Source organism: Prionailurus viverrinus, chromosome C2, assembly GCF_022837055.1.
Source record: "Prionailurus viverrinus isolate Anna chromosome C2, UM_Priviv_1.0, whole genome shotgun sequence".
In the NCBI taxonomy this organism is placed as follows: Eukaryota; Metazoa; Chordata; class Mammalia; order Carnivora; family Felidae; genus Prionailurus; species Prionailurus viverrinus.
Window position 1 is genome coordinate 67,554,934 of NC_062569.1, and position 21,207 is coordinate 67,576,140.

Here is a 21,207-nt window from a genome sequence, read left to right on the forward strand (position 1 = left end):
CCTTATTCCTTTAAACTTTATGGATTCAGTGTCCACCTTTCCTGGATGAAAACCCTGACAGATGTCATGACCTTTATTCCTACTGGATAGAACATAACTATAGTTACTTTAAGTCACAAATATGATTCCAGTTCAGTAATTAGAAATATTGTTGTATTAGTTTTCTATTGTTGCTGTAAGAAATTAACACAAACTTAATGGCTTAAAACAAAACAAAATAAAACAAACTAAATCATTGCCCTTTAGTTCTATAGATCAGAAGTCCTACATGGGTCTTATGGGTTAAGACTGAGGTGTCTACAAGACTGTGTTCCTTTTTGGAAGCCTGAGGAAGAATCTGTCTTTCCCACCATTGAGAGCCACCTGCATTCATTGGCTTACATCCCCTTCCTCCATCTTAACAATAGCAGATCAAGTCTTCTTCATATCACACCTCTCTGACCTCCTTTCTCTGTGTTCCTTTTTTACTTTTAAGGACTCATGTCGGGGCATCTGCGTGGCTCAGTTGCTTGAGAAACTGACTTCGGCTTGGGTCATGATCTTGCAGTTTGTGGGTTCAAGCCCCGCGTCGGACTCTGTGCTGACAGCTCAGAGCCTGGAGCCTACATCAGATTCTGTGTTTACCCCTCTCTCTGCCCCTCCCCTGCTCACGCTCTGTGTCTATCTCTCAATAATAAGTAACCGTTAAAAAACATTTTTTTTTAAATTAAAAAAAAAGGACCCTTCAGAATGATTCAGGATAATCTCTCCATCTCTGGGTCACCTGATTAATAAACTTAATTACCTGTGCAGCCTTAATTCTCTTTTGTCATGTAACCTAATAAGTACCAAGATTGAGTTAAAGATTAGGACATGGACATCTTTAGGGACCATTGTACTGTATGTAAACTTACTATATCTGGACTGTCTAATATTAAAAAAAATCCAGTCTTCTGGATTATTATTATTTTCTGTAGGTTAAGCTTTGTAAGGCATGAAGCAGTTTTTGCCTTCCAGTGATAGCAAACATATTTTACATTCTAAAACTTTCTACATGATCTCCCTCAGGTTACTCTACTCAGGCTTATGACTCAAAATTACCATTCTTCCAGTCTTCCCCCCAGAAAAGATAAATTTGTCTTAAATCACAGCAGTTGCTCTCTACAAAGAAAGCTGTTCATCAGTTCTTACATAATTTTTTTTATAGTCTCTGATGAATATCATTATCATTGGTCAGGCTAAGTGGTCTGGAAGTAATAGAACAGGTTCTCAAAACCATTCTTTATGAATTTAATTGGTATAGGACCAAAGAGGTATTTGTCTCACATTCATCGAAGCAAGAAGGGTCTGTCTATTCATGGAATCCAAGGACTAGGCCTTTGAAACAACAAAACTAATGAAAAAAACACTTGTAATCCAAACTAATTTCTCTCTTTCCCTCTTATCTCCTTTTCTTCCAAAAATCAGCTTCATTATTCTCCCTTCTGTGAATAGCTATTCTAAGGGTCCCTGATCTCATGGCTGAACATGGCTACACGCATAGTTCCTGACTTTACATGTTACAAGCCTAACCTTAAATTTTAAGCCTAACCTTAACCTTCAGTCCAAATCAGAATTGAAAGGGGAAAAATCTCTAGTCTTTCTAGATAGAGTTTTATGTATATATTGGTTCGGTCAACTGTAACCTGTGGAATGAACTATATTACATAGAACAAAATGTTCTACCCCTGTGGATTTGGGGACTAGAAAAGAGATCATTGGGGTTTGGGAAAATATTCCAAAAGCTGTATATCACAGTTACTTGTAAGTCTTATAATAATAATAAAACAAAAACAACAATCTGTATTACAACCAAAATTTATTGAGAACCTATAATAATCAGGCCCTGCATTATCATATGTAATTATCACCTTTAATCCACATGGAGGCTCAGGTGTTTTCTCCATTTTAATGAAAAAAAAAATAAATGAGTCTCAGAGAAGTGAAATAATTTGTTCAAGGTCACACTGGGAGTGAGTTGTGGCCCGGACCTAAATGTACACTTATCTGACTCCCAAATCCATAAAAAAGACGTCAATAGAATGATATTTACTGGGTAATTTTAACAGAAAAAAATGTGTTTGAAAATGGTCTGTACATTGTTAGATTTTATATCTCCATTCATGTCTATACCTCTGACTATATTTATATCTATATCTTTCTACATCTATGTTATATCTATATCTACCCATGTTCTCCTCCCGTCTCTGGGATTTAATACTGGATACTTAAGACAGTGGAATAATTTATTATTTAAATTTTACATTTTCTCTGTATTTTTTCTGGTGATAATCTATTAATGATTATAAGAAGATAGTGTTTTATAAAGAACAAGAAACGTCAAGCTAATTTTCTTATTTTACTAGTTCTCTGGAGAATGACAGTTTTTTCTTAGGTAGCTTTTTGTCTGCTTTCTTCCCAGCTCAAACAGAATTGTTCTGCTGACCTGCTGTTTCCTTTTCGTACTAAAATTTCCCAAATCAACATGGTGTATCAGTCTTTGTAAAAGTATAGGGGTATAGGAAAGAAGCTATGAAATCTGAGTGATATTTATCTCCCCCCCACACCAGCACCCCCCACAAATAGAACATCCAAGTTTCTTTTTTTTTCAATGTTTACTTATTTTTGAGAGAGAGAGAGACAGACAGACAGAGTGTGAGTAGGGGAGATGACAGAGAGGGAGACACAGAATTCAAAGCAAGCTCCAGGCTCCAAGCTGTCAGCACAGTGCCCGACTCGGGGCTTGAACTCATGAACCGTGAGACCATAACCTGAGCTGGAGTCGAACGCCCAACCAACTGAGCCACCCAGGCACCCCGAACATCCAAATTTTATATTTTTCTAATGATAACACAGTTTTTTCTCCTAGGTTCTTTTAAGGAATTCTTATTGAAGTTTACAAAAATTTCTTTCCTTAACAGCTAAATTTATTAAAACTTATTGACTACCTATTTATACACATATAAATGTTTCTTTTATTAGCTATTTACCAAGAATAACAAACTCAAATTCCATTTATAAACATAAATTAGAGATAAACTATATGGATTTATTGAAAGCACAATTGAGGACCTCTTTTATTTTTCTATTTTGAAGAACAGTCAAGATTCATAAATAAGACTTAATTTTTTTCTCACAATGGTAAATAAATGCTTTATTTTGATTATAAAAGTAATATATAACTAGTTTTAAAATATAAACACTCAAGAAGGGAGCGCCTGGGTGGCCCAGTTAAGCCTCTGACTCTTGATTTCAGCTCAGGCCATGATCTCACAGTTGGCAAGATTGAGCACTGTCAGTGTAGAGCCTGCTTTGTATTCTTTCTCTTCCTCTTTCTCTGCCCCTAACCCACTCGCTCCCTTTCACAAAATAAATAAACTTCAAAAAAAACTCAAGAAGGATGCAAGGAAGAAACTTGACAATCACCAATAATTCTTTAATATAATGACAATTGTAATATTTTTAGCATATATCATATATCGTGACAAATATATAATGCAGCAGTGTTCTGGACATTTTGTTAGTCAATGAATGTTTCTGTATTAACAATTGCAAATTATTCCGCTATACTACTGTATAATAATGAATTTTAAAAATCTATAGTCAGCATTTAATTAATTATATATTTTTTAATATTGTAAACAACACTAACAGATATTGTTACATAAACTAATTTGCACATATTTCTGATTATTGTCTTGGAAAATTTCCTAGGAGTGACATTTCAAATGGTATGATTTTTGTTTAATACTTTAGATACAGTTTTGCAAAATTGCCCTCCAGAAAGGTTGTACCATTTTTGCTCTGTCTATAAAGGAGTAAATTCTATTTAACTTGCCTTCTGCCATAAAACAATTCAACTGGGCAAAATATCTAAAACAATTGTTACCACCAGACATTGGGCAACAGGAAACATAGGACTGTGATCCTGAAAAAGGAGATCAAATAAAATGAGCCTTAGAAAATAGCCCTGGCTTTCTACCCAGAGACAATTTCTAGAATATGATAAAGGAAGGAAGAACTCAAATATATCCTGAGTTGAGGAGAAGGAGATGAAACTTTGAGGAGAATGAGCCATCATTATATGTGGAGATAAGAGATGCTACACAAAGGAAGAGCTCCAGGCATCTGCAGAAGAGTACTCTGAAGACTTAACTGAATACCAATAAGTGCAAAGGGTGAAACACCATGATACTGAGCAAAGAACAACTATTGGGAAAGTACAATTATGAGACAGCTCTAAATTGGACTATTTTCAGAGTTCACACCAGCTACGAATCATTCATATGCCTGCCAATAAGGGTAGAAAAACCTGGTGACTGCACAAAGCATCCAGTAGAGCTCTAAAAAGTCTCATACATATTAGTGGTATGGCTAAACTAGGTCTAGGGTAAAGTCTACTCTAGGCCTGCCAAAAAATAAAAATAAAAATAAAAAAAACCCTACAAAATAATTTTCCAAACAATCAGGCTGATTTAAAAGTCCTACTCAGGATACCTAAAAGTCCAGGATCTTTAAAGGAATAAAAAAAATTCATCACTTGACAGTGTATAAGTTATAGAGTCAAAATGCTCTGTATCCAATCAAAAATTACTAGTCATGCAAAAAGCATAAAATTGAGACTCATAAACAGAAGAAAAATTAAATAGGAATAGAGCCAGAATGATGGAATTAGCAAATGACTTTAAAGTTACTGTTAATTGGGGCACCTGGGTGTCTCAGTCTGTTAAGTGTCTGACTCTTGATCTCAGCTCAGGTCTTGATCTCAGGATTGTGAGTTTAAGCCCTTCATTGGGCTCCACAGTGGATGTGAAGGCTACTTAAAAAAAATAATAATAATACTATTATCAATATTTGCAATGATACCAAGGCAAACAACCTAATAAGGGGGAAAAAAACAGAACAATTTAGAAATGTTAGAATGTTGAAAATGTTAGAAGTTCCAATTAGAGTTTCTAGAAATGAAAAAATAAAATATTAGAAGTGAAAATTTCACTGGATGGGATTTACAGTAGAATATTAAACCAGAAGAAACCATTAGTGAACTGAAAATCATAGCAAAAGAAACTATTCAAACATAAATACAAAAGAAAAAAGACTGAAAAAAATTAACAGGGCCCCAGGGAACTGCTTGGCTATCTATATCTACATCTATATCTATGTGTCTTTTTATAATGTGTGTGTAATTAGAGTACCAGAAGGAAAGAAGAGTGAAGGAAGGAGAGACAAAATATTGAAGGTAGCAATTAATGGCAGATTTTTTTTAGAATTTGGTGAATATTATAAGTGGACAAATCCAAGAATTTCAGCAAACTCCAAGCATGAGAAACACAAAGAAAATTATAGCAAGTCACATAATAATCAAATTGACTAAAAACAAGTGACAATACATAGAAACAGCAAGAGGCAAAAGACACATGGCATAAAGAACATAAAGGATAAGAAAAAACACAGATTCCTTTGCCAGAAACTGTAACCCAGATGACAAAGGGGGGAAAATACATAAAATGTGAAAGAAAAATAAATATTTCAATGTATAAAAAAATATCTCTTAAGGATAAAAGCTAAGTAAGGACTTTCTCAGATAAACTGATAGAATTCCTTATCATTGGACAAGAACTACAAGAAATGGTTCGGTTTGTTTCTTGTTTTTTTAGGTGGTGGCAACAGGGCTTTACTTACACTATGGTACAGGGCGAGCTGCACACACAGAGCCCTGATGGCGACAGCCAGTATGATAAACATCTAAAAAAAATGTTTACTTGCATTGCTAAAGGCAATTTCCTCTTCATATCAGAAAATTTCTGAACTCCATTGACATGGGCCACTTAATGGAATCATCTTTAACTCATTACCAAATTGAAATTCAAATAAAGCAATTCCAGTAGGTTAACTTGTTGGTGAAGATGAGCTATTATATTGATACAATTTTATATATTTACATTATATTTGGACACTGAAATTGAGAGAAAGCTCAGGTGACTTGGTTGTAAAAAGTAAAAGGTTGTATATTTAAAAAGCTTCAGAGGATAAATAAGTAACAAATCAAACAAGACTGGATCCACTGGAAAACGAATAACTCACCTAAAATCATTCAGAACTTTTTTTTTTAAAAAGTATCCAGACAAACAAATGTCTGAGGGCACATAAGTTTAGATTTGTGATGTCATAAAATAACTCTTAAATTAGAAAGTAGAATGTTCTCTTTAATTTTAACTTTAATAATTTAAATTGCCTTCCAGTTTCTTGATGGATTTTACACTGTCACCTTTGTTTTCACCATTTAACTTGTGTTTCATTAGGTGCTAATAGGGGTAATTCAATGTCGGTTCATTTCTTCAAACCGTTGTGAACTTTGAAATATTATAATTTTTGATTTATCACCAATCTGAAGTAAAAAGACTTTTTTAGATTTTTGGAAAACTAAAGAAAAGAGGGGTAGGAGAGATAGCTTTTTTTCTTTATTCTCTTAGGTTCAGTGATGGGGACCCTGCAAATTAAACTGACAAAACACAGGATAACAGGAAGAAAAAAATAGGTTTAATTACATGCATACATACTGCGAATTCACAAAGGAATCTGATTCTAGGAGACAGAATTTGAGGCTTATACACTATCTTAGGCTAGACAAAGGAAAATGCGTTTGGGGTTTCTGTAAGGGGAGGTAAGTTATGGGATGGGGAGGAGAGGGATCACATTGTAAAAACAAGGGTTATTTAATAGTTTTTTGTTTGTTTTGTTTCAGATAGGAGTTATCTGAGGTACTAAGAGTTGTCTCCACAGTAATTCTCTTCCTGCTAAGGGAGAGGGAAACATGATTACAGATGGAAACTTGTGTCCTGCTTGTAAATAGAAAGGGGAGAAGGCAGAGAGCTAATTGCCTTTAGCTCAAAACAGTCCTTATGCCAAAGTGTCATATTTTGGGGCCGCATATCCTGACCCCTTGGGAAGGAAGCAGAATACTAGTAACGTATGTAATTAATAATCTCCCTTACACTTTGATTTTAAGGATTTTTGGAGAAAGATGAAATATAATTATGTTTTCAATTAATCAAGTATTAATTAAATGCTTATGAATCTGTCAGATCTAAAAACAGCACTAAGAAATGCTCTCAATATCTGCTTGAGAATTGGAAAACAGAGCCATATTTGCCCAGCTTTTTAAAGAAGAAATGTTAAGGAAATAAAAATTGATATGTTAGGCTATAGGAAGACTGAAAGTTTTACAAGAGGTGGGAGGGGCATAATAACTATTTAGAGGTACCTTTAGCAATGGCATATGTATCTCTATTTTTATGTTTATTCATTCTTAAAATTGCTCACATGTGATCTCTTCATTGTCCAAGGTGATCAGATACCATATTTCCCAGTGTCCCAGGAATACTTTTTTTTAATATAGATTTCTACCCATTTAGCCTGTTGTTCTATAAAATCCATCCAGAAAAGCTGTGTTTATCTCCCCTCATTTGTCTTTTTTTCCTTTCTTTTTTTCATTTTGTAAATCTGGTCACCATAGGAAAGACAGACATTCAGTTGAGAGAAAGTCTATTTTAAGTACTAGCTACTTAGGGGGAGGTTGGCGACTTTAATCCTGCAACAATGCTAGCTGGCTGGTAGTCAGCAGGGAAAGCAGAAGAAGAGCTTTCAGAAAGAAAACATTCTCAGTAGAAAGTAGTGGCCCATTATGATGTTGAACAAAAGTAGTTCTGCTGGAATCTTTTTTTTTTTTTCTAGGAAAGCTTGTCATTCCACTTAGACTTTATTCAAAAAAAGGAGGAGGAAGAGGAAGAAGAAAAAGAAACATTAAAAAAAACCAGGAATTAAAAATTAAAGAAATATTATGTAACAAAATGATAAACTCTTTCTCTTTGGTTCCCCATAATTAGTTATTCTTGACTACTTTTGTTCATACTCATGAATTGAAACCTGTTAAATTTAATAAGTGGTTGTTTAAGTTACTACTGTGTTCTATTACTAAGATGTTAAGTGAAAGGGAGAGGATGTTTCTAAAGACAATGAGAAACCTCACCTCTTACCTCAGATTCACCTTAGCAGAGAAGGCCATTACCCCCAACAGCTGTTAAATGTTGTTTTCATCTAGTTAGTATTTGCCAAATTCCTGCAGCACAGTTGGCATTCATTTTGTCTTGCTCTTTGAGGCTAAGAGACAGAAGACTGGAAGACATTTCAACTGTCAACATGAATGACTAAGTTGTACTGGTAACATATTTTCAGAGCTGTTTTAGATCATTCTTTGATATGGAGATGAAACTTTTTTGAGAATTGGTCATTTCGGGGTGATTTGAGCAAATAAATTTATCTCCAAGCTAGTATCATTTGAGCATTCTGATTGCATTTTAAAAAGATTAGATAATCATTCTATCACGTTGGTGTTCCTTTTAACTTTGGTGTTCTAGGGGTTTAGCTGGAGATTTTTCTCCAGCCTTATTGTAGATTTAACATTCTCAAATTGAAAAGTCCCTCATTCTACGTTGTGCCCAGCAGTTAGCATGTGTCTTCATTTAATGCTTTCCTCAGGGTTCTTCTTGAGGGAGTTTTGCCAGAGTTTGTTGAATAGTTCTACATAAATTAATCAAGTGTGTGTGTGTGTGTGTGTGTGTGTGTGTGTGTGTGTGTACTGCATTTTATAGTTCCATGATAGTATTAAATATACATTTAAACTTTATTTTCTCTTTTTTTTAAGATGATACTTAGATGGCTATCATAACTAGTCTTCCCACTATCAGTAGACTCACATGGATGAGGCTAAGATTGCTAACAAGAGTATATTGCTTTAAAATTTTCTGGCATGTAAGCCAAGATTTCATGGGATCCTCATAAAAAGTGCATAAGTCACTATACACTATGATTACAAGCTTTCATTTAATGTTTTGTTATGCAGTTCTTCCACAACTGGAAGAGTGTTGTTCCCAGCAGCAAATTAGAATGCTTTGTAGTGTCACTCCCGCCTGACTTCCAACTTGGCATCTCCATGTGTCTGTTATTTTTAGATGAGTCACTGTATATCTTAATTATGTGAAATAGCCTATAAACCACCAGTAATTGTTAAGCAACTCTGTTGTGTGTGCATGTGTGTGTTAGCATATAATTTATATAGTTCCTTGGCTTTTTCATTTAATAAAACTGTAGTGGAAAGATCATGAAAATGATAATACTCTCCTTGCCATTAATTATTACTTGTTTCCTTGTTGATAGATATATCTTACTACTGAAAGAAGTAGTTGCTTTCTTTGTTCTCCATCAATACCAATTTTCTTAAGATTCTATATGCAATTTTATGAAGAAAAAAAAGAGAATTAAAAATTTAGTTAGTTAGGTTACTTTTTCTCACCAGTCAATCCTAATACAAAGCACTGAGTGTACCTTAATTGTTTTGACCAGCTTTATATATATTCACAGGTATAGGAAAGTAAATTTGATTATGTACATATTATGTATTCAACTAATTAGAATTAATATCAGATGTGCTTGGGAATGTCAGAGAAGCTGAAGTTAAATGAATTAAATGATAATGGGATTTAGTAGTCAATGGGATAGAAATTGTGGTGATAATGTATTGACATTATTGAGTAAGCTGTGGGACCAGTGAACATATGTAAGCATGGAAATGACATGACTGTGTTTTAGGAAGATCACTCTTTATCTGTCAGATGACTCAACAGATATAGAAAGGATGGATTAGAGGAGAGGGAGAATTCATTTAGGGAGTTTCTATCTTGGCAAGAGATGATAATGACCTTACCTAGAGGATATGGAAAGTTAAGAAGATGAATTTCAATGACATTTAGGACATGGAATTGTTAAGGACTTAGGACTGTTTGGGGAATGTGGGAGGATAGAGCTAAAGATAAATCCGGTTTCTGTCTAGGGCAGTTGGGTAAATGGTCATACCCAGATCTGGAAGAGAGGACATAGAATATGTTCAGCAAATATTGCTTAGCATGAGAAAATCTTGTTATCTCTACCCATTCTTCTTGTATAGTATATACATTCTCCCCCTTTCTTAGTTGACCTGTCTTATTTCTGGTAGGACTCAAAAGCATTTAGCAGCTGTGAGCATCAGACAGCCCTAAACTAGAAAGTCTTGGCTACCATCAAACAACAAAATTTTGGCTTCAACAAAGAATCTTTAATCAAAACTGCCGGGGTGCTTGGGTGGCTCAGGTTGGTTAAGCGTCAGACTTTGGCTCAGGTCGTGATCTCATGGTTCGTGACTTCGAGCCCCACACGGGGCTCTACTGTCAGCACAGAGCCCACTTTGGATTCTCTATCCATCCCCTGCCCTTTCCCTACTCTGCTCTCTTTCTCTCAAAAAACAAAAACATTTTTAAACGGCCTGTTTTTTTTTAATGCTAAGTGATGAAATGCCTGGGTCTAAAGCCAAATGGTTCATCATATCAGGGTGCAAATTTTTCATTTTTACACTGTTGACAGCTTTATTTTAATCAAGAAAGAATTTTAAGAAAACTAGGCTCAATTCAGAAAATTTTATGTCCTGTTTCCAATATTTGAAATGTTTGTCAGATTTGGGGTGGTTTGGCAGGATTGGGGATTTATTTTGAGGTGATGTTTAAAAACTAACCATCCTATATTTGCCTGATACCATGTTGAGTATTGATTGATTGAAGTTTTTAAAGTAAGGTCTGTACCGAATATGAGGCTTGAACTCATGACCCTGAGATTAAGAGTTGCATGCTCTAGAGACTAAAGCAGTCAGGACCATGTTGAACATTTAAATAAACATTTAATTTCTTTCAAAATACTGTTACTTAGTTCCACTTTAGAGATGAAGAAACAGACTGACACAGTTGAAACATTGGAGCAGGACTGGATAGAAACTAGGTTTACTTTATTCCAAAATGCATGAAATAAACACCACCAGTATATATTCTTGATAAAAGAGCATGTATGGGAGGAAAAAAAACCTTTTCTCTCTACCCTCCCAGGTTCACTGGTTGGGCCTTTGAGCAAACTGATAAAAGAGATTAACAATTAACAAGAGAAGGGGGATGGGGGAACAGTTGTAATTCTGTAGATTTACATGGGAGTCTCACAAGGAAATGGGACTCAAGGAGACCCATTGAGGTTTACACCATTTTAGGCTAAACAATGGAAAGGGGTTGGGGCTCCTGGGAAAGAGAGGCAAGTTATGGGAAAATGAGGGAAGAAAATGCATGTTAAGGAAGGTTGTTTCTCAGGTGGTAAGAGTTGTCTCCGACTTTTACAAATGGAAATTTCCTTTATACATGTAAATTTTCTTTACAAAAGAAGAAATTTATACTCTATTTTTAGGCAGTGAGAGGAGGAAAAGAACTTTTCATGTGTCTGCTGGTTCTCAAGGGCATTTAGCTCAAAATAATCCATATGCCAATGAGACCTATTTTAGAGTGGTATATTTTAGAGTGGTATATTTTGGCACTCTTCAAGCACCTCTACCTAATTCTTGAAAGGATAATCTCAAAGATCCATTCTGGTTGCTAATCATGGAATTTCTTCCTCATAGTGATTTAGAAGATTACAGTTTTGATAGTTCTAATCCTTTTTTCTTCATGTATATCTATGGATATTCATATGTATGGATATGGATAATTTGACCAGATTATTTGTTCTCCTACTGTTGTACTTTTCATTAACAAGATAAGTACCAGGCCTATGTAACTACTAAATGTGTGACTTTTACATACCCGGGACTCCATGTTTTATAGGACAATGCCAACATTCAGAATTTTGAATGACTTCATAATTTTTTTTCCAAATTTTCACATGTATCTTCCCTTGAAAAACAGAACTACATAATCACTTTAATAACTGCCCATGACAGATTTAAACTTTAACATTGGTTTCTTCCTCTTGGGTAATTTCTAGGTGGAAACTGCACTCTGAGATAACGGATAACATTTATAACCTTCTCCGTGCCCACTCTCTCCTTGAAGTTTGCTTTAGAAATAGAATGTTAGATGGCCCGTCTTGGTGGCTCAGTTAAGCATCCAACTTTGTCTCAGGTCATGATTTCATGGTTCATGGGTTTGAGGCCTGCATCAGGCTCTGAGCTGACAGTTCAGAACCTGGGGCCTACTTCAGGTTCTGTATCTCCCTTTCTCTCTGTCCTTCCCCTGCTTACACTCTGTCTCTCTCTCTCTCTCTCTCTAAACAGTAAATAAAATTACAAAACAAAAAAAAAAGATAATGTTAGAAACACAAAAAGATTATATGGCTGTAGATGTTGTTTTCTCTTAAGGTTATCTAAGTGGTTTAAAAAATGTGTTATCTCAGTCACTCTCATAGATTTTCTTCCCAATATTCCAAAAGTCTTGTTAATTTTATAATTACTGTTCCTTTCACCATTCAGTAAAGTTATTTTGGCTAATGCTACCAATGTTACTTGGTTTTGGTGTGAGTGCGGGTATGTATATTTTAAATGAATGCATTCATTATTTTTTTTTCCTCTTTCATTTACTTTAATTATTTTTTGGGAGTTCTCATAAATGTCCTAATCCCTTTTAACCTTCCAGTTCTTAATTATTTTCTCTTGCATATAAACCTAAATGGTTACCCCCATTTCTTTTCACTTTTGAAATTTAATTTGGCATTTTTTTCCTACTGGAATATGTTTCATCATCTTCTTTGCCAATCTATGTCTTTCTTTTCTTTGAGATCCCTCAATTCACCCTTTCTGATGATGGTAATTTTATTCATCTTTATAACATTTGTTGAAAGAATAATATGAGGTAGGAACTGTGCTACCAAGCACAGTTACAGGGATATAGTGGCGGGCACAGAAAAGGTCTCTTAACACAACAGCTCCTAAGGACAGAAATAAGCAGTACATACAATACAATATAACGTGATAAGAGCCATGGTGAAAGGAAAATTCCAAGTTGTTAAGAAGCATCTGGGAGCATATAGAGGAAGTCTCAACCAAGATTAGGTTGAAGAAGAATTCCTGCATATGAATTAGTAAGGCAAAGAGGAAGTGATGAGAGGAGAATTTTCCAGGCATATGAGGAGCACAAGAGAAAGAGAGTGAATGAGTAAGTGAATGCATGGCATTTATACGTATTGAAGCTATTTCAGTATAATTGAGTATACATTTATGTTACTTTCTGGGCAGCTACTAAGCACTTTTGGGGGTTCTGGTGTTTTTATGTTTTTCCTCTGCCTTAGAATAGGACTTCTTTATTCTACTTTCAATGTAACTTCACACATTCCATAATTCAACTTGTAGATAAGAGGTGCTTTATACTGGTTATTGACTAATTTTAGGTGCCTGGGACAGGTATGTTAATACATTCCCAAGTTGTTATAATGAAGGAAGATTGATATGTGTGTTTCTCCTATTATGGGGGAAGTCAGAATGCGGTGATTATAGTTTTATTGGAAAACATTCAATTTCCAGTTATATTTAGTAAAGTATGTAACAAAATATATACATTATGCAATTGTAGTAGGCAAAAGACTATTCTGGAACGAATCACAACTTAGATTTTAATCAGAGGTTTTGTCATTTATCATGAGAGAATGGAGCTTAGACAGTAAATGTTCCAGATCATTTTATAGATGAAGAAACTGAGACCCAGAGAAGTAATGAAAAAAATGTAAATTAACTGTGATGAGGATTTTTTTATGTCACGTTTGTTTTTATTGCTAATATTTTTGAGAGTAACTATTCTAGTTGTTTACCTTTCTGTTTACATAACTTATATAATCAATGTTTTCATTAATAAGCTAGCAAACATGGTATACAGATTCTTTTCAAATTGAAAGTTAAAGAACCATTAAAGGAGAAGATGTTTGAATCTTGGGCTTTTTTTAAACTAGTCTGAACAAAGCTAAAATTTTTAAGAAATTCTGGAGGGGAAAGTTAGAGATTGTCTTTTGTTCTAGATGCCTTATGGGAGACAGAGCTTAAATAAATTGATTTACTTTTGTGATGTACTTCCTCTCTCACTTTTACAAATGAGTAAAGATAATCTCTGATTTGTTGCTTATCTTTGCTAGAGCTTATTTTTTGTTTGAAGCACAATAGTTTAAATTAATACTCATTCTGTTCCTGGTAAAAAGGCAATGCAAATACCAGTATCCTTTTACAAATGAGGACCTTGAGGCGCTCCAAGATTGGATTGTATCACATTTTAAAGATCTCTCAGTTAATAAGTAGGACAGCTGGCTTCAGGACATAGTGACATCAGTGCTCTACTTGGGCATTCTTTCCACTTGTCAGAGGGAGGAAGGACAAGGGAAGAGAAAGAAGGAAGAAGATGAAGGGAAAAGGAAGAAAAGGAGGGGAGGAGGGAAAATATTGCCTCTATTGTGTTTATCATCTGCCATTCAGTGTTTAGCACATACATTATTGCTTTCAGTCTTCATAAGAACCTTTGGAAATAGATACCATCCCCATTTTATAGTTGAGCAAACTGAGACTCAAAGAAGTTCTAGCCCCCTCTTATAGTTCCACAGCTAGTACTAGAGATACTCCAAAGACTGTCCTTCCACCACTGCACAAAACTGATTCATTCCCATGCTGTTCATTATGTCTCTGTATTTTTTTAAACGAACATTGCAAAATTCACTTTAATTTTTTTTTTTATTTCTATAAGAGAAACAGGTCAGGAGAACTGAAAAACAAACAAAACTCTGGCCCTGCACCATGGTGTGTTGGTAGTATCGACACTCAGGGAAAATGTAAATACGTTTCTAGACTAAAGTGAAAGTAGAGAATTAGAAGTCAATATCAAAACTAAAACAAAGCCACATTTTGTGAAGCACACATTAATAGCAGTACATTGGATCAAAGGATGTGATCTCATTTCATAGTAAAACAGGTCCTGCAAGCCCAGGTAACTCAGGAAGCAGAATGGTAATTATTCACAGAAGAAAGCAGGTAGTATACTGTTACAATACTACAGTAGAAAGTCAGAAGGTCACAAAGCTTGCAGGGTAACTGACACAATTTGAAACTGCTTGGCCCCCTTTAAAAAGAAATAATAAAATGGGAGAGAATGAAGCAAGTTTACCTAACACATCTTTGCAAGGTAAGTGCCAACAGTCTTTGAAATGTTTCCAATCCGAAATTTAAGCAGTTTCTGTTACAAAGTGTTCGTGTGTGTGTGTGCACGTGCACACGCACGTGTGTGTGTGTGTGTGTGTGTGTGTGTGTGTGTGCATGTGTGTATGCCTGCCTGTGCCCCTGCCGAGTTTCAAGGTGTGCTTTGAGTGTGAGGAAAAGAGGTGGCAAATTTTCTAGTTTCAAAAGAAGCTGGCTGTCTCTTGAGCTCAAAAACTCAACCAACACAGAAACCCAAATTTGGTGGAGAGTAGGAAAAGTCTTATCTTTACTCTCCAATGTAATGCTGTAGAAATGGTGTGACCGACTTGTCGTGCATTTTCATGCTAGATCTTTACCAACATTGACGAATATTGTTTTAATTTTATCTCTTCTTACGGACTTTTTATTTGTAATCAACTTTTGCCATTTCTGGGATTTACCAGCTAAGTGTCCTTGTATTAATATACTAATCTAACCATTTTTTTTTAAGGTAGAAAACAGGATCTCAAAGGAGAGCCTATAGGTTAGGGAGAGGGGATTTATTTTACAGGTCTTACTTAATCAGATACCTTTGTCCTTTGAAGGGATTGGCTTTGTTGACATTGGCTTGACTGGGCTTCTATGGTTAGGCTTGTTGATAGAAACAATACAAGGTGGCTCACACATTTCACTTTTTTGAGTGAGAAAAGGTCCTTCTTAAAAACAAATAAAAACTTGACATAATGCTTATTTGTTGCTATGATTGCTAGTAGTCTACTGTTGTCTGAATTATTTGTCACCTTTACAAGAGACATTTTGATCAGGATATTTTTTAAATCTACTAATAACATTTTTATTTGTTTAGTTATGTCTTGTGAAGCTACCATCAAGAAAATCCCCAAACCACCCAGTTTTCTATTTAGGGCATTTAATTGAACATGACTACATGAAATAAAACATATATGAGAATCAGATGATCATAGACACGCCTGGTCATAAAAGTGTAGTGTCCATTTTCTAAAGTTAAATTATCTTCCAGAATGCCTGTGTTTCTTTTCTTTATTTCCTTTAATCCCTTATCCACTAAATCTGCTCAAGAATCCCAGAACTTTATTGTTATTTCTGTATGTTTCCTAAAAAAAAACATTTTGTTAAATGCTGCATATAATGCTATTAACAAGCATTTTTAAAGATGAATTTAAAAAGTCATGTAGTACAGTCTATTGAGGAAAAACAACAAGCTAAAATACTTATTTAGCATAATTCTATGAAATTATTTATTCATTTATTTATATATGTTTTATGGAGAAAATCATATGCACGTGATTATAACATATACTTTGTCTCTGTAATGTTTTCCCTTGGAAAGATATGTGGGAAGTATTTAGGTTGTTAATGTTGTTCATGTAATAATTATTTTGTGTAAAATATCTTTAACTATTTGGCAACCACGTGAAGAGGCTATTCCAGGCTGTGCAGGTAAATCACCTGTATGTACAGGTGTACCTGCAGGTACATCAGAGATTTCAATAAACTGAGGAGTAACCGGGCTTTGTCTCTCTTTGTGTCAGGATCATGAGTAATATTTACTTCTTATTTTAGAGTTCAAGAATGTGTATAGATTTTCTGTTGTTTTTTTTTCTCTTTTCTCTGGCAGTTTTATGTATGTTATGTTTCTGGTAATATGTTCCACTGTAAAAGGGTGAGTATAAATGCACACACACACACACACACACACACACACACACACACTTTCAGAATGAATAATCAGTATATATCAAGAAAATGAATAAAATTGTAAACAAGAGCTATAATAAATCATTTGAATGTTATGGTTTGAGGTAGAAAATCAAGTACCTTGATTCACAAACCTCCTGTAGCCGAGGAATGCTTGTGAGGTCAGTTCTATCTCGATTTTCCCCTGTGAGCTCTATGAAAGCTTTTCAGTGAGCTTTTGCGTTGTTCTGAGTTGAAATGTTTCCTTGGTAGATCTACAAATAGTTCACATCCATCTTCTTGGAGTATTGAAATGCTTCTACCTTAAAGAAGTTGCATTTGCCATATAATTATTAAGTAAATTTAGTAATCAGGAGAGAGTTAATGATAAGTGAAGGTACTTCAGTTGTTGGCTTTAAATTATTTTTGGATTTTTTTTTGTAATTATAAAGGAAAGTACTCTGGGGATAATTTGCAACTTGATGTGTGTAGAAGTAAGAGATTTTGATAAGTTTAATATCTTATAAAACAAATCAAAATAGATTCTGGAGTCTTCATTTATCGAATGCTCTAACATCATTCGGTTTTCTGTGCAATACCTTGTCACAATCTCAGCTTGAGTTTAAAAATTATTGAAGTAAATGAAAAAGGCATTTTGAAATGTTTAATATTGTCTTTGACTTAGCAGTCTTTATAAAAAGATTCTGAAGTTCTCTGAAATAATACTAATTATTGTCAGCTCGGCTTACAAATAATCAGAATAGAAATGAAATTTCTATCAGAATAGAAATTTAATAGAAATGACTGTATTCAAATTAATGTTATTGTGGATTAAACATATGGATGATTTAATTTTTTTGGTTATGAAGATAATAAGTAATCGTAGATTATCCTTAGAATTCCATCATGTGCTTTGAATAGTGGTTTTCTAATGCTATGTGGCTGGACTGTGACCATGTCTACTCACAACTTGGAGGGCTAGCCATAGACATTGTCAAAGATTATTCATTTTAGTGCTATTTCCTGTAGGTTTTACACCCTGGTAGCCAAGTAAGGGTACACTTTACAACCTGTAAGCTATCAGCAGCTATGGTATTAGGAACCTGTTTTTTCCCAAATGAAAGTGAAGTTGTTCCAAGGTTGTCTTCAGCTTCATGTGAACAGATCTCAATTATTTTTTTTCCAACATAAAAAGCAATCTCTTCATTTCAGTCCCAATGAAAAGTAACCCTACAGAGAATAATGTAAAGTTTTATATGAGAAGGCTCATAATATTCTCAGGATTCATAAAATAGAATTATCTAGGATAGGATAAAATGCTAGATTTCTTTCTTCTTATTTTTGAAAATATAAATAAGATATAATATGGCAACAGGAATGGGAGCGAATGCTTTTCGAGCATTGTATTTGCTGAGGAAAGGAAGCAACATTCCCTTGTGTAATACCTGCAGACTCACATGTCCTGCTGAGTAGCACGTGGTAAATCTGTGATAGTAGTGAAAGGCCATGACTGGAAGGACAGGAGGGTGACAACTTCCTCCTAGTCAGGCAGCTCCCTGGAAAATTCCTTAGGCTAAGATTTTTCCAGAGGCTACCCTTGGACATAAAAATGCCCCTTACCTGTATTCCCTGTCAGGAAGGACATGCATTTTCTATTACAGGGTTATTAGCAACAGGCAGAGCAGACCCTAGTAGGAATTGTAAGAGAGGGAAAGAATCTGTCACTATCCAGCTGTGTCCCTTATCCGATGAGTCCCCCCTCCCTCAGAAACTCAGTCCACATGAGCTTTTTCCATTTTATTTCCCTCCTATTCCTCCTTGGTCAAAGCATGTCTAAGGCCACCTGCCTCTTTGTGAAGGATATGATATACAAATTCATTTTTGGAATTATTTAAATAAAAGGTGTCTCTGAGTTCAAGGCTGAGACAATCTTGAGAGAGATTTCTTTGAGTGGGGGTCTCCCCTGGACTGTCCAACACACACTTGTAACTCTGGAAGTTTACTTACCAGCTGCTTACATGTTTTTGAGCATCTTCTAATTATAGCTTCCCTTCCTACACCAGTTCTTAGTTTTCTAGATCTAGAAAACCGCTATTCTACAGGCCACAAAAGACTAGAGCTATGGGGAAAAATGTTTCAAAGTCCAGAAGAGTTGACTAGATCCTGTGAAGTCCAAGGCCAGTTCTAAAGAACAATCAGAAAAGAGAGGACTTTTCAGCAAGCCACTGAAGGAGAATTTGGCCATCAGAGTTAGGGGAGAAAAAAATTTGTAGAATGTTAACATTTTCAAGGTACCAGGGAGCTTAAAGGGCCTCAAGTCCAATATTGTTACTTTGTAGAGTTAGCAAACAGATCCTATGAAGGCAAGAAAATTACCCTTGCTGTCTCAGAAGCAGTTGCCAGAACCCAGGTCTCCACTCTTGCTGCCCAGAGCCTAGAATTTAATAGAGGAATTTGGCACATTACATTCTGGAGTCATTTACTTTCCTATTTCAAAAGGGGATATCAGGGTTATGAATGCTTTCAATATTGACACCTTTTAGAAAGGTGTCTATAGTTATGGCTCAGAAAGAATTGTCCAGTATTGAGTCATGTTATTATGAGACTGGTCCATCCAGGCTTGGAATTTTTCTGGACTCCATTAAAGTTACATTGGTTTTTAAGACATTTACTTGACTTTCACCACAGCCCAGAGGCATCAGCATGAAAGTCCAGACACACATGCATTGAATGTATCATGTTTCTTACAATTCAGACAGTTTTTTAGAAATTATACGTATTCTACGTATATGTAGAATACTCTACGTAGTATGAGCTACGAAAAGAAGAAAAATATCTAGGCAAGAAGGTGCCTTAGTGTCTGTGCTTCTAAATTGCAGCCGGAGGGCAGCAGTAGTGTGTACCCTGACCTGTTATACTGGTTTGGTGTGCATGTTTACCTTCTGTGGTGGAAAAAGTATCTCTGCATTCATCATCGTAAACCATGCCTGTGAGTGCCTTGAAATCTTTCTAAAACCCCAAAGAGGACTAACCAGTTTAGGACCGCTCCTTCCCAGTCTATAGAACTTTCACAGCATTTTTAAGCAGGAAAAGTGTAAGAAGCTGTTGTTTAACCTGTGTTCCAGAAGGAAGGCTTTCACTAGCTCTAATTGATAGGTTGGAACACTTGAAGACCTGAGACATTTTGGAGTTGAAATTTACAGATTAAGGCAACAGGGCGATTTGGAGTTGGAACTTCCAGAAGCTCTCCTGAAGAGATCTTATTTTCTAAGGATAAATTTGAGCACATTTGGAGCAAGTAAAATTGCAGAAAATGTCAAGGCATGAAATCCCAGGTGAGTCTGACCTAAATGGGTTAGGCAAGGGTGCCTGGGAAGATGGCTGGGGGATTTTTCCCAGAGAGAGAATCCCTGGAGGAGGCAATGAGATTAGAAGATGAACTCTGAAATAATGTGTAAGAAACAGTTAATGAAAGCAGCATAACTGAGCTGAGGAGCACTTTTTTTCTTGTCTTTCTAAATGGATATAAGATCTTTGCTTTACTAGAAATAAAACAGCAAGCAATGTACTTGAATGGAACATTAGATAAAGGTGGTTAAAAACATGTACTCAGTTAAAACCTGCTGCTGGGGGAAAGGCCAATTCTCAAACACTTTGAAATTTAGAGTTTGTTCCTGGACTTTTAAATGTTCTGAAAAGCACGGTTTAAGCTCCTTTGATTTAAATGATATTTTATGGCACTGCAATTATTTTAAAGGGAAACATTTTAAGTTTCAATTAAAGTCACTATAAAATCTTCTTGAAAAGCAGGTGACACATACCTACAGGATGACTTGATTGTTTAAACATTATTATTAATAACGCAATGAAAATTTTTCCATATATTTAAAAGGTTGGATCTGTCTTTACATCTGTTCCTTTTCTTAAAGAAATAAAACAAAGGGTGCAAGTAATGATCTGATGATTGTACATGTATAAACACCTTATAATTATTACATTGTATGCCTATTCTCTAGCTTTGGAAAGAGTTTAAACGAATTTGGCTAATTGAGTAGGACAGTAAGCCAGCCTTTTTTTGTATCACAGTTTTTGGGGAGAGGATTAACCAAGCACATACTTGACTTATTATTGCAAGGTATTACATTTGATACATGAGAGAAGAAGAAAAAAATGGGTGACTGACAAGATTGCAAAGAAAACGTGATTAGGATGAAAGCCCTTAAAGGGGTGTTGAGCTTCAGTTTGATCCCTCCAGCTTCTAATCTCTCTTCAGGAAAAGTATGTGCAAATAGTTTTATTTGCCAGGGCTATTTTGTTGCTTTATTGATAGATGTTTAACCATCTCCATAGTTGAACACTTGAGAAGGTGCATTCAGAAATACCTGTATAGGGATGTCTGGCTGGCTTAGTTGGTACAGCATGTGACT

At 35.2% G+C, this 21,207-nt stretch overlaps 1 protein-coding gene across 9 annotated transcripts in view; it reads left to right on the forward strand.

The window, feature by feature from the left end:
* NAALADL2 (N-acetylated alpha-linked acidic dipeptidase like 2) overlaps positions 1–21,207 on the forward strand; it is a 1,352,594-nt gene that overhangs the window by 409,071 nt on the left and 922,316 nt on the right. For 2 of the 9 annotated variants that reach the window (XM_047875451.1, XM_047875454.1), the window contains exon 1: positions 14,923–15,071. The exons of 3 other annotated variants lie outside the window; for them this stretch is intronic. In XM_047875451.1, the coding sequence (XP_047731407.1) occupies positions 15,039–15,071 (33 nt within the window). In that variant the 5' untranslated portion in view covers positions 14,923–15,038. Of the gene's footprint in view, positions 1–14,922; positions 15,072–16,721; positions 16,767–19,831; positions 20,116–21,207 lie in introns of those variants that run through there. 4 more of the 9 variants (XM_047875460.1, XM_047875459.1, XM_047875452.1 and 1 more) reach the window with 4 other exon arrangements.